Source organism: Schistocerca gregaria, chromosome 5 (assembly GCF_023897955.1).
Source record: "Schistocerca gregaria isolate iqSchGreg1 chromosome 5, iqSchGreg1.2, whole genome shotgun sequence".
In the NCBI taxonomy this organism is placed as follows: Eukaryota; Metazoa; Arthropoda; class Insecta; order Orthoptera; family Acrididae; genus Schistocerca; species Schistocerca gregaria.
In genome coordinates this window covers 486,541,121-486,554,403 of record NC_064924.1, presented here as the reverse complement: position 1 = coordinate 486,554,403, position 13,283 = coordinate 486,541,121, and the positions used below count along the sequence as shown (strand labels likewise).

The following is a 13,283-nucleotide window of genomic DNA, read 5'->3' as shown; positions in this document are numbered from 1 at the left end:
GCTACACCTGCTTTCCAAACGTTCAATAAGCCTGGTTTCAACAGGACGGAGTGACATCACACACTAGACGGCAATCAATGGCAAACGAGCGACAATTCTTTGGCAATCGTGTGAGCTCACGATTCGGGAACATTCCGTGGCTCTCCAGATCGCCAGATGTATCCGTTTGTGATTTTTTCTTGTGAGGCTACCTCAAGAGCAAAGTCTACACGACTCGACCAAGAACCCTGGATACTTTAAAAAGAGAACTCGGGGTGCAATTCACAGTACCCATCTGAAATGTTGCAGCGGCCAATGACGGATCTCAACAGCAGATTTCACGAATGTATTCGTTCAGGAGGAAGCCATCAAAAGGAAGTAATTTAAAAAAAAATGATAAATGCCATCAAAGATTCGTAAATGGCAAAGTTGTAAGGTTTCATTTTTCTTTTCTTCATCACTTCCAGTTTTATTGGATTGTGGAAATTTTCCCGTTCTCCTGTGTTACCCTGTAATAATAATAATACTGTGTAGGCCACACAACAGTGTAGTAATGTGTCTGTGTTGTGTTGTGCTGTAATTAGTTTCTTTTTGTGAAGTGAATATTGAAGCAAATTCTGATCTATTGTAGGAACTACCAACAACGTGGGGAAGGCATTTCCATGAGATATTGAAACATACTGGATGTGTGATATATATATATATATATATATATATATATATATATATATATATATATATATATATATATATATATTACATGGTACAGAACATGTGTATAGTGGATGAACTTTGTGAGGAAGATATTTTTCATACATTCGTTACCCAAGCTGTAACCTACTCTACGTTGTGTTGGCAAATGCAAGCATTTGAGGAAAAAAATCTGATAAATTATGTGATTAGTATTACAGTCTTACAAAATAGTGATAATAGTAATGATCTTTGAAAAATAATTCAATTTTATGACCAAAATAGAACTGAACACTTTTGCTTTTACACCTCAGAAAATTACATTTTACCCTTCAGGAAGCTACTGATCAAGGAGCTCGGCCGAAGAGTTATTAAAGAAGAAGATAAACAAATCATGAACACTTTTGAAAAATTAAAATTGTGTCTGACGCGGTCTTGCAATCAGGTGCCCGCCCGCTAAAGGCAGGAATTGTACCGAGTCAAAGTCCCATAATCAATTTTAGTTTTTATTGCAGTCTATACTCTCCGTGGAAAACTGTCATTTCTAAATAAGAACTCGTAAGTTCCCTCTGTTATGGTGTGCATGGTGTATCATAATTAATAACAAAAACTAACACGGGTAAAACATGCTAATAGAAGTACATAGGGATCCGCAGACGAGCCGATTGCGAGAAAATTGCAAATATCTGTTTACGAACTGCCACTGATTTCAGTATGAAGCATTGTGCTAGGTAGTACAAATATTTTTGAAATGTGAACATTTCGATTAAATCCCATTTATTTGGTCTCAAATTTGGCGTAAACCATTATGTCCGCCGTAGAAACCGAAGGTACTCCTGTCCATCATGTTTCCTGGGAAGGGAGTGTGGCCAAATGAGACGTACCCCTAGTCCGCAATCCACAAATTCACTAATCAACATTGTTCATGTGGCATCTGGTTAACGTATGTTACTTTACGTCGAATTTGGCCCCATTTAAATGGAAAGTTAATCGCAAACTTTGCATATCAAATATATTTCTATTAACTATCACAAAATTTATATTACTAAACGGCTGAAAACACTAGTTGTAGTTGCAGGTTGCCTAGTAACGGTTCCTAAAGGCAACAAAAATTTGATTCGCAGATGCTGTGCCCTACTCATTAAGAGGTATAATCTTACGTTAAAGGTTGAACACAGTAGGTAAAGTAGTAAAGCTAGAAACTATGTCTCGCAGCAGTGTAACTGACGGCTCGCGAATTCCCAGACTGTCTTTATGCAGTAGTTGCGAATGAGAGCATTTAGCGACTCCCAACATACATAACTACACATAATTTCAAACCTTTTCGAAACTTTTTCTCGCTGACTCTTCTGCCCCTCCCCAACACACAAAGTAATGGAAGGAAAAATGTTTATTGCTTACTACATTTACCCTGCTCAGGAGATACGACGTCATACACATTGAGATGAATGAGAAACTGTTTTACAAACTTCTATCATGCTGAAGCAGCTGTGGGTCAGCAACTTCTGTTAAGCAGTACAACGAAAAAGCAGTCAAAAGTTGCAAATTTCACTTCTTTTATTCACTCGATGACTGGTTTTGGAATGGTACCCATTTTCAAATCATCGTAACATAGTCAAAAAGTGGTATTTAAAAAATGCAAAACCGTGTCAAAAATGTGCAAACGAACAGTTACAGCGGCGCTAAACTAGTCATCGAGTGGATAAAAAAAAAGGGAAATTTACAAGTTTGGACTGGTTTTTCGTTGTACTGTAAAACTGTTTTGTACGTAGGGGTTAGATTCTTTACAGACTCAGGGGTGGGTATGGGGGAGCCTTGGGGGTTTACTGGTTTCATACTAATACTACTATTTGCTCGTAACCACAAATTCGCAATTATCTCGCTCGTTTGTGAACCACGTTTCCTGTAACAGCTTTGCTTCTGCAATTGTGTACTTTCCACCCGTCTTATTTTTCGCAATTAATACTGATACATTTACGTTTGGCCAGAATTTGTAAGCATTAGAAAGCCTTTGAATCAACAAAAGTAATAAATTATCAAATTAAGAACTGCCTGAAAGATGTTAAATTGCAGTTCAACATTTTAATCCAGTAACACCTGTAGCTTGCAATATCTTCATTGCTTGATTGTAATATTTCTGTATTTTTTTAGTTTCTTATTTCTTTTGTCAGAAGAATGAAAACGTTGACAGACACCTACGAGTCTTGTCGCTTATCAGCTCAGATAATATTCACGGTTGCGTGTTCGTCATCTCCTTTGCAGTTTACTTTAATTAAATTATTCTGCCAAATTGTCATACAAAATCTTTGCTTCACCCAATTTCAGTTTTATGAAAAAGTTGGTAATTTCGTGAAGCACACCACTCCTGCCAGGCTGTAATTTTAGCTTCATGCAAGACACATTTTATTTTTATGTAGTTATTGCAATAATCATACACCTACGTTGTGATCTGGTTTTTCTGTGTGGGCTTGTAATGCATCACGTCTAGTTTATATTGTCCAGAGCGAGGAAGACTGTCCCATGGCTGCGTACCATGACAAAAGTTAAACAGAAAAACGAGACAACTATTTAATTGGGTATAGAAAGACGGGAGGCAGGAGTGGTCACATGTTTGTTTCACTCACAGGAGAGCGACACGATAATGTTGAAAAACCTGAATTGGCAGACTATTGAAGATCGCCGCAAATAATCAGGCGAAAGGCTTTTTACAAAATTCCGAGAACCGATATTAAGCGAAGAATCTAGAAACATTTTTTAGCACTCAAGATTAAACTAGTTACAACTTACACAGAGTTATTTAAAGAGTCATTCTTGCAGCTCTCCATTCCTCATTCGAAAGGCAAGAAGCTCTTTAACATATGGTATAATGCTAAGTGCCCTCTGCCATGCACTTCACAGTAGTTTGCAGCGTTTGTAAGTGGACTGTATCCCTTGCGTTGTGCACGAAGTGACAGAAACACGTAGTTACAATTTCACTGATTTTTCGAAAAGCGTCCGCCGTGCTTCCCATGCTGTTTCCAGCTCGGCGGTGCGAGTCTTACTGAGTACTGGCTGAATCTAAGTCGCTCACAGTGACTCGGCACAATGGCGGCCCGTGTGTCCCTGAGGCTTGCGGTGGCCAATGGGGACTCGGAGAGCGAGACACACCTCCCTGTGACGAAGTTCCGCTGCAGGCAGATGAGGGGTTCCGCCGCGCCAGGCGTAGAGCCAACGTCTGGGGTCATCAACCCTACGAAAAACATTTTGTAAAAGCGTTTAAATTTCCGAATTTCTCTACTAGTTTCCAGACCGTAAAGTAGCATGAAGACTAGCAGTCTCGTAAAGGGCAAAGGAAATCTAGCTGAACAGAACTGGAAAACAGTGATTGTTAGAGTTATAAAGTTCCACAAAATTTCAAGTAATTTTCTATTTCGAATCCATATTTTGGAACTCGTCACTATCTGTCAGTCTTCCGTTACAAGATTTCCTCTTCCGACATTCTAAACCACGCGACACATTCTCTAAGGACAAACTTGTGAAGAAATCGCAAGATGGAATTTCCACGTACAGTATACGACAAAACGCTAGAATACAGTTCTCTTGTTTCCTGTACTTCTTACTCGGTTGTTGTTATCTTCAGTCTAAAGACTTGTTTGTTACATCTCTCCATGCTACTCTGTCCTGTGTAAGCCTCTTCATCTCCGAGTATCTACTACAAGCTACATCCCTCTGAATCTGCTTACTGTGTTCATCGCTTGGTCTCTGTCTACGATTTTATACCCCCCCCCCCCCCCCACAAGCTTCCCCAAGCTACAATGGTGACCCCTTGATGCCTCAGAACGTTTCCTACCAACTGATCCCTTCTTTTAGTCAAGCTATGCCACATATTTCTTTTTTGCCCAATTCTGTTCATTACCTCCTCATTTGTTACGTGATCTACCCACTTAATCTTCAACATTCTTCTATGGCACCGCATTTCGAAAGCTTCTATGATCTTCTTGTCTAAACTGTTTATCGTCCATCTTTCACTTCCATATATGTCTACACTCCATACAAATACTTTCAGGAAGGACTTCCTGACATTTAAATCTATACTCGACGTCTACAAATTTCTCTTCTTCAAGAATACTTTTCTTGCCATTGCCAGCCGACATTTTATATCCTCCCTACTTCGACGATCATCACTTATTTTACTTCTCAAATAGCAAACCTCATTTACTACTTTTAAGTGTATCATTTCCTAATCTAATTTCCTCAGCATCACCTGATTTAATTAGACTACATTCCGTTATCCTCGTTTTGCTTTTGTTGGTGTTCATCTTGTATCCTCCTTTCAAGATAGTGTCCATTCCGTTAAAATGCTCTTCCTAGCCTTTTGCTGTCTCTGACAGAATTACAATGTCATCGGCAAACCTCAAAGTTTTTATTTATTCTCCATGGATTTTAATACCTTCTCCGAATTTTTCTTTTGTTTCCTTTACTGCTTGCTCAATACACAGATTGAATAACACTGGGGATAGGCTACAACCGTGTCTCACTCCCTTCTCAACCACTGCTTCCCTTTCGAGCCTCCCTACACTTATAACTGCCATCTGGTTTCTGTACAAATTGTAAATAGCCTTCCGCTCCAAGTGTTTTACCCCTGCCACCTGTAGAGTTTAAAAGAGAGTATTGCAGTCAACGTTGTCGAAAGGTATCTCTAAGACTACAAATGGTATAAACTTAGGTTGCCTTATCTTCTAAGATAAGTCGTAGGGTCGATATTGCCTCCCGTGTTGCTACATTTCTTCGGAATCCAAACTGATCTATCCCTAGGTGCGCTTCTACTAGCATCGAGCTACATGACTGGCTCTAAACTACTCAGATTACTGCTTGAGATAGTTGTCGAATTACTGTTGGAGCGTATACGACTGGACGGATAGCAAAGTGAGAAGGAGGGTGAGCCAGCAGATATAGAAGCCAAGCCCCCGCCGGCAACGGGAAGGCCGAGCCTTACGTAACGCCACGTGTTGTGCGGACCCGAGCGCACCGGCCAAGGCTGGTGACGCGGCGTTTGTCGTGTATCTCCGTCTCTCTCTAGCGTCGGCCGTGACTCGCCGAGTCCCAGTGCGCCCTTCCCTGCTGTTCTTCTGTTGCAGCCGCGTCATCCACGTAGCGCTGGATGCAGTACCTTGCGCTTAGATTGTCTCTGTACAAATTTTTGCATCCTGATTGTATCTTAAAAGCTGCTCAGGTTCGATTCCGATCGTTTTGTTAAAAATCATGAGTGCTTTGGACGTTTATAGCGTCAAAAGTAAGTATTTTGTTGATCGTTTCGTATTCCGACTTAACTACCACGGCCAGGGAAGCACTTTTCCCGGTTCTGTGCGTGTGCACCGGGGAGGGGGGGGGGGGGAGGGATGGACGAGGTTGGGCGAGGGGGGAGGGGGGGGGGGGAGCAGAGGGCTGCTTACAGTCGATTTGCCACTCTTTCCTTGTCCTGCTCCACCTTTGCCTATCTCGAAGTTGGCGAGACGCAGACTTACTTTTCGTTTATCTACTGTCGAAGCACAGATCATCACGTCTCATGTGTTTAATAAATATGGTCAGTTTGAATTATTGGTCCTAGGCTTCTGCTCAGTCACATCTCCGTAAAACTTTCCTTCGAGGAGTCCTAATCTCGCAAGGTACGCAGGTATACAGAGAAATGTGGAAGATAGGAGATGAGGTAGGTAGTGGGGGAAGTAAAATTGTGAGGGAGAGTCGTACTTGGATAGCTTGATGCACCCGCAAACGAGGTACAAACCTGTTTTAATAATTTCGCCCGTATTATAACGTTCTCACCTTAACCAATGACCAAACACCCTCCCATCTCCATCTGTACTCTCAATTCACTTCCTTCTACAACTGCAGAGGAGAAATATGGGAATTTAATATTTATTTGTTACTTCCAGTACACTTTCCGGATCTGAGAGACATAGCGCTAAGTCAGGCATCAACGGGAATGCTATGGTCATTCAAGAATTTAGCTCATTAAGTTGTGTAAGTGTTATTTCGTTTTGGTTTAACGTAAGATTCCTTTAATTTCAAGAGCGTGAAACCGTATCAATACCGGTGAAGGGACCTCGACGTAAGTGCGGACGATGGATTTATTTTTCAACAACAAATATGGATTAACAATGGAAAGTCTAGAATAAAGTAGCCCAATACTTCGTTTAAAGTTCTACGTATGACAGAAGATGCCGACACCGATGAAGACTGTTTTGGCGAGCGATGGAACGGCAATAGTTAAAAAAAGGGAAAAAAAGCATCTCAGCCGGTAGAGAATTTGCCTGCGAAAGACACAGTCTCTAGTTTAGAATTTTAATATGCCAGGAAGTTCTGAATCAGCGCACATTTCGCTGCAGAGCGAAAATTCACTCTGGAAATTACTACTCCTTGTCCGTCGTCTACGCCGACGTAGCTGTCTAAATTATCTTTTCTCTGGCCGACAAAATGAAGTGGGTAGCCGGCCCCTTGTGGCCGAGCAGTTCTAGGCGCTTCAGTCTAGAACCGCGCGACATCTACGGTCGCAGTTTCGAGTCTTGCCTTGGACCTGGATGTGTGTGATGTTCTTAGGTTTGTAAGGTTTAAGTAGTTCTAAGTTGTAGGGGACTGATGACCTCAGACGTTAAGTCCCATAGCGCTCAGAGCCATTTGAACCATTTTAAGATAATTTCGTGGTCACGCGAAGGCTTACCAATAATTGCTCTTCATGCGGACCAGTAGCGTCTGGATATGCAAAGGGCAAATGGGGCGGTGATACGCAATGTACTTTCGAAACCCATAAGGCTGGTTTGGGGAATATGAATGCAGTGGGTAGATTTAGGTCTTCACTCGACGCTCAGTTCCTGAGTATAAGACTGACCTTGAGAGAGCAGCAGTCGTGTGGCAACCGTTGCCATTCATCCTCCACGTCTCCCCGTCTCCGCCCTTGCGTGCCGCAGCGCCAGTGACGGCGATCTTACGCGCTGGGCTGCAGTGTGGGCTCCCGCTTCGCAGTGACTGTCAGCAGTGTTGGGTGACGCAGCACGGAACGCGCTAGATATAAGCAGCGGCCGCAACCTTCACAAGTCAGTCTGCACACCACCGACCAGCAGTACAGAGGCAGCAGCATGAAGCTCGAAAGCATCGTACCCAACTTCAAGGCGCCCTCCACGCAGGGGCCCCTGGACTTCTACAAGTGGAAAGGCGACTCGTGAGTACTCCAGCTCCAAAAACTCACATTTCTGTGTTGTTCGTTAGTCTACGGAATACCACGATTTTCATCTCTCAACACGTCCTTTAGCCACAAAATAATAGCCGTATACTTGTACATCAAACACTTCTGCTCTTTTCAACAGAGTATTTAATGGTTTCTCTCCAATTTCAATTACACACATAATCAGTAAATTAAGTATCATTTCTCTCAAATTAATTCCGCTATATTTATTTCGCAAACCAAGTTTTGCTAGCCTCGTCGTCTTACTAAGGAGAAAACCTATCCTCCTGATAAGAATCTGTCTTCCTCAGCCACTTACGTCCTGTAATATCACAAATCCCCCAGCTGCGACATAACGCTAACCGTTTGATTCCGTGCTTGTAATAGTATTGTAATTTTTTATATATTTGTTTGCTTATCTCCTTTGCAATCGATTAGGAGCTCACTTAAGGAAAATACGTGGCGGCTGCCAAATCATTTTCACTTGTCACAAAACCATGCACAAAACGAATCAAGTGTTTGCATCGCATTCTTGTTTTGTGACCTTTTTTGGGGTTTCGGGCAGAGACTATTTCCGCAGTTGCAATTATGTCTCTTAATGATACAAACAGGATACTTAACTATTTCTTTCGAAAATATACAACAGAATGTATTACATAATCAAACTGTATTAAAAGGAGCGAAAAATTGTGTGAGGTAATTAGTCTACAAAATTACTTTAGTTTGACTCCACTTTTAGAATGAAAATTAGAATTTTATATGTAACACGACTGAATAGTTTTTTTAATCTTTTAGTACATATACTGAACTCAAGGAAAACTCTTCACTTCTCAAACTTCCCCTATATACTCTTATTAAAAAAAAAGCTGTAGCTCTATTATAGCGGCAGAGTCAGACTAGCGTACTTCGCAAATTAATTTAAAAAAAAATGCTCAACTGTGTATGAAATCTTATGGGACTGGGTCATCAGTTTCTAAGCTTACACACTACTTCACCCAAATTATCCTAAGGACAAACACACACACCCATGACCGAGGGAGGACTCGAACCTCCGCCGGGACCAGCCGCAGAGTCTATGAGCAGGTTAATTATCTTGCAAAATTTTTTGTTCGCTCTTTTCTTATATTACAACATTCAGGGTGAATCACCTAAAACTTAGACCGCAAATATTTCGATACTGGAACGCCACTGATATGAGGATTTCACGGATTCGAATGGTAGGCAAGGGGCCGCTTATACAGCCCATACACAGGGTGTTATGCGTTTCAAATGTATATTTATTTAAAAAAGATACAAGTATTTCAATGGAACAATGCATGTTAACTCTACCACAATCAAAGGAGATTAATTCAGAACGTCAATGGTATTTGTTGCACGAGTCTAGTGCAAGTAGTTTACGAAATACCGTAGTCTGAATACTGTAAACATCGGTAGTTGTTTATTCCATGTCGTTGCACAAACAAATGCGAATTTTACATCGGTGCCTGCCTGCAGCAATATACAGATGTTACGGAGTCTCCGGAGGCGTTGTGTTGTCAAATGCGACATAGCTTAGGACAAACGAAAGACAAACAGAGGTGAATGCAGTATTTCTGTGGGTCTGACACGAAAAGGATCAATGTACCTCAAAACTTGTGCTCTAATGAGCAGCACCAGCATCAATACAAGCTTGTACTATGCCATGCAACGATTGCAGCACCAGTTCTAGCATTTCAGTGGAAACCGCAGTGCAGGCAGCGGTAATGGGCCGTTTCGTGTCATCCTTAATTGTTTTAAGAGGTTGACGTATATTGGGATATCTCTTGGCGTACTCGGTACACGAATAAACGGCATACGTTTTATGGTCACCATAATCCATGAACATGTCCGCTGTTTTTGCATTAGGAAATATCGTCTTCCAAGCAGGTCTTATTAATTCCACTATCACCCAATACATGACAGTGCCGTCGCAATGCAATCGCAGTGTACACACAACATAATGTAAGCAACATGATTGAATGAAGAGCGGTCGCCGCCTATAATGTTCACAATACGATAATTCGTAAACTACTTGCACTAGACTCCTGAAACAAACACCACTGACATTCTCCTTTACATTACTTATAGCATTTTACAATCAATAGGCATTGTCCCATTAAAAAATTTTTTACTGCAGTAAAAAAACTGCACTTTAATTAGCATTTCAAAATTTATGTTTGTGTTGCAAATACACGCCCTTGCCTACAATTCAATTCTGTGCGAAGCGCTACCTATAGTACTTTTATCCGCATGCCACAACAATAACTTTTGTTTTTCGTCATCGGTGTCATCTTTACTTATTGTCACTCGCATTATTTAATCCTGTACACAGGAACACATTGCGATGATACGTCATAAATTCAACATTAATGCTTCTGAAGTAAAGTTCTCTAGTATTGGTAAATATTTAGTCTGTGAGAGCGACCAGTGATCCCTGCGAAGAGTCTTAAAACTACTCTCCTATTCTTACTAATATTTACTTCAGTGTAATAAAAACTTCTTCGAAATATGTGGCAAAGTGTATTAACCTGTCAATGAATATCTTTACTACACAGGTGGTGTGTTCTGTTCTCCCACCCGGCAGACTTCACGCCGGTGTGTACCACAGAGCTGGGCCGCATCGCCGTCCACAACCCGGAGTTCCAGAAGCGAGGAGTCAAGCTGCTGGCGCTCTCCTGCGACAAGCTCAAGGACCACGTGGACTGGGTCAACGTGAGTGGTCCTCACTGCTGGCTAATTCTGAGTGCATTACGAGTGAGATGAGATCGATAATATCTCCACATTACACCAGCGCTCGTGGATATCACCCCTGTGTTGTCCACAGGACATCAAGTCGTACTGCAAGGACATTCCCGGCGACTTCCCGTACCCCATCGTGTCCGACGAGACGCGCGAGCTGGCCGTCAAGCTGGACATGATCGACGAGCGCGACAAGGACAACGTGGAGAAGGCGATGACGGTGAGGGCCATGTACGTCATCGGGCCGGACAACCGGCTGCGCCTCTCCATGGTGTACCCCGCGTCCTGCGGCCGGAACGTCGAGTGAGTACCGCTGCCACACCCTCTTCACACACACCCTCCCCCTCCCCCCCCCCCCCACACACACACTGCACACACTGTACACTCCACTAGTGTACATGGTTGGTGAGACGCGTGCCTGCTGGTGTTTCAGTGAGCTGCTGCGCGTGATCGACTCCCTGCAGCTGACGGACCGGCTGAAGGTGGTGGCCACCCCCGCCAACTGGACGCCCGGCACCAAGGTGATGATCCTGCCCCACGTGCCCGACCAAGACCTGCCCAAGCTCTTCCCCGGCGGCGTCGAGCGCGTCTCCATGCCCTCCGGAAACAACTACGTGCGCACCACCACCGACTACTGACACATGCGTCACATATAAAAGTTCTCATTGTCACATTATTTATGTTTAAAAATTTATTTATACTGTAAAAATTATTTCTAATAAAATATTTGTTACTCTTAAGTGTACGTTTATTTAATTTGATTACAATTTTATTTTCAGAAGTACATTTGCTTTTATACTAAAATCTTCAGTATAAATACACCCCTTCCCCTTACTCTTCCAATCTCTTGTTGTATTTTTTAGACGAAATATCGATCGCCTGTTTTTTTTTTTCTTGACTGAATCCACAGTCATCAGACACTTGTTAAATGAAGACATGTTCCCAGTGTGGCTGTAACTTTATGTAATAATTTTATTTGGTAGTGGCCTTTCTCAACTTCAAAGTCGTTATGAAATATATGCCTATTAACACAAAGCAGCCAAACATATATCAAACACGTAACTTTAAATGAAGAGATAAATCCTAATTACAAAATCTCAGGTAATGCATTGTTAATAACGCTACAAGGATGTTACTTACATATACTTAGGCCTGTATCTACTGTCTGCAAGTCAAATGTGAATCAAAAAAGAAAATATTGGCAAAGAATACCAGAGTATGTTCCAGTTAGCATTTTTGATCCTGTTTATAACGAAGACATGATCAGTATATGGTGAGTGTGCAATATCGGTACGTCCAGCTATTGCACTGAATCTTGTCATTATAATATAAATCACACACAATGACGTATTTAGAGCTGCTATTGAACATCTGAGCACCTCACTTCAACTGGCGTGAAACACTGCGGCAGAAACATGTCTCCATTAAAAAAAAAATAAATGTGAAGATGTGAAAATTTCGATTGTTGTAGCCTTTGATTGTGTAGACTGAATTACACTATTTTGAATGACGTAGTAATTTGAGCTAAAATAAAGGGCAGCGAGAGATTATTCATAACATGTGCAGATACCAGACTGCAGTTCTAAGCGTCGTAAGACATCAGAGGGTGGCAGTTGCTGATGGAGTGAGACTGAATTTTTGCCTATTCTCACGTTATCCTATCTGAGCATTAAGCAGTAAAGAAAAGGAGGAAAATTTCATAAATGAATTGTGTTACAGGAAGAAGAAATAAAAACCTTACTGCCTCTGATGACGCTATAAACTTGTCAGTGATTGCATGGTGAGGCCGAAAATTCAGGAAGCAACTCTGGTTAAAGTTGATTACTTATTACAATTAACAACTACTGACACGAAAGAATCATAAATTCACATCATACTAATGGTAAAACTGTAAAGTCCTTTTCTTAATGGTAATCATGCTTAAGCAAAATTAAAGTGGGAAGCCAGTGTGAGCGCCTTCAGAGGCAAAGTAGTGAAAATTGGGAATCCATTCATAAAGGAGGACCATCCAGCACTGACATTAGAATAAACACAAGTAACGTAGTGTCCAAAAGAGTCAGTTGCTTCTCCCCCAGCACTGAACCAGAAAGGTGAAAGACATTGAGCTACAACGCGACTGAAGTCGATGTCAGAGGCTTCCCACATTTTTATTCCTTCTTTGAGCCATCAGTCTTCTGACCGGTTTGATGGGCTCCACCACGAATTCCTCCCCTACGCCAACCTCTTCACCTTAGAGTAGCACTTGCAACTACATCCTGAATTATTTTCTGTATATATTCCAGTCTGTGTCTTCCTCTACACTTTTTACCCTCTCCAGCTCCCTCTAGTACCATGGAAATTATTTCCCGATGTCTTCTCCCATCCTCTCCGTTCTCTTGTCTTTCTATATATTCCTTTCCTCGCTGTTTCTGCGGAGAACTTGCTTACGCCTTACTTGGCCACTCCACCTAATTTTTCACATTCTTCTATAGGATCACATCTCAATTGCTTCGATTTTCATCTGTTCCAGTTTTCCAACTGTTCACGTCTCACTACCATGCAATACTGTGCTCCAAACATACATTCTCAGAATTTATTCCTCAAATTAAAATCTATGATTTTTACTAGTGAACTTCTCTTGGCCAGGAACGCCCTTTTCGTCAATGCTTGTCTGCTTTTT

General features: G+C 41.7%; 1 protein-coding gene across 1 annotated transcript; it reads left to right on the top strand.

Moving 5' to 3' along the window:
- Window positions 1-7,734: 7,734 nt before the first annotated feature.
- Window positions 7,735-11,293, top strand: LOC126272131 (peroxiredoxin-6-like). Its single transcript, XM_049974734.1, has 4 exons — window positions 7,735-7,864; window positions 10,441-10,597; window positions 10,710-10,927; window positions 11,058-11,293. Exons 1-4 carry the CDS (start codon window positions 7,782-7,784, stop codon window positions 11,260-11,262), a joined length of 663 nt encoding a protein of 220 aa, XP_049830691.1. The 5' UTR covers window positions 7,735-7,781; the 3' UTR covers window positions 11,263-11,293.
- Window positions 11,294-13,283: the final 1,990 nt, after the last annotated feature.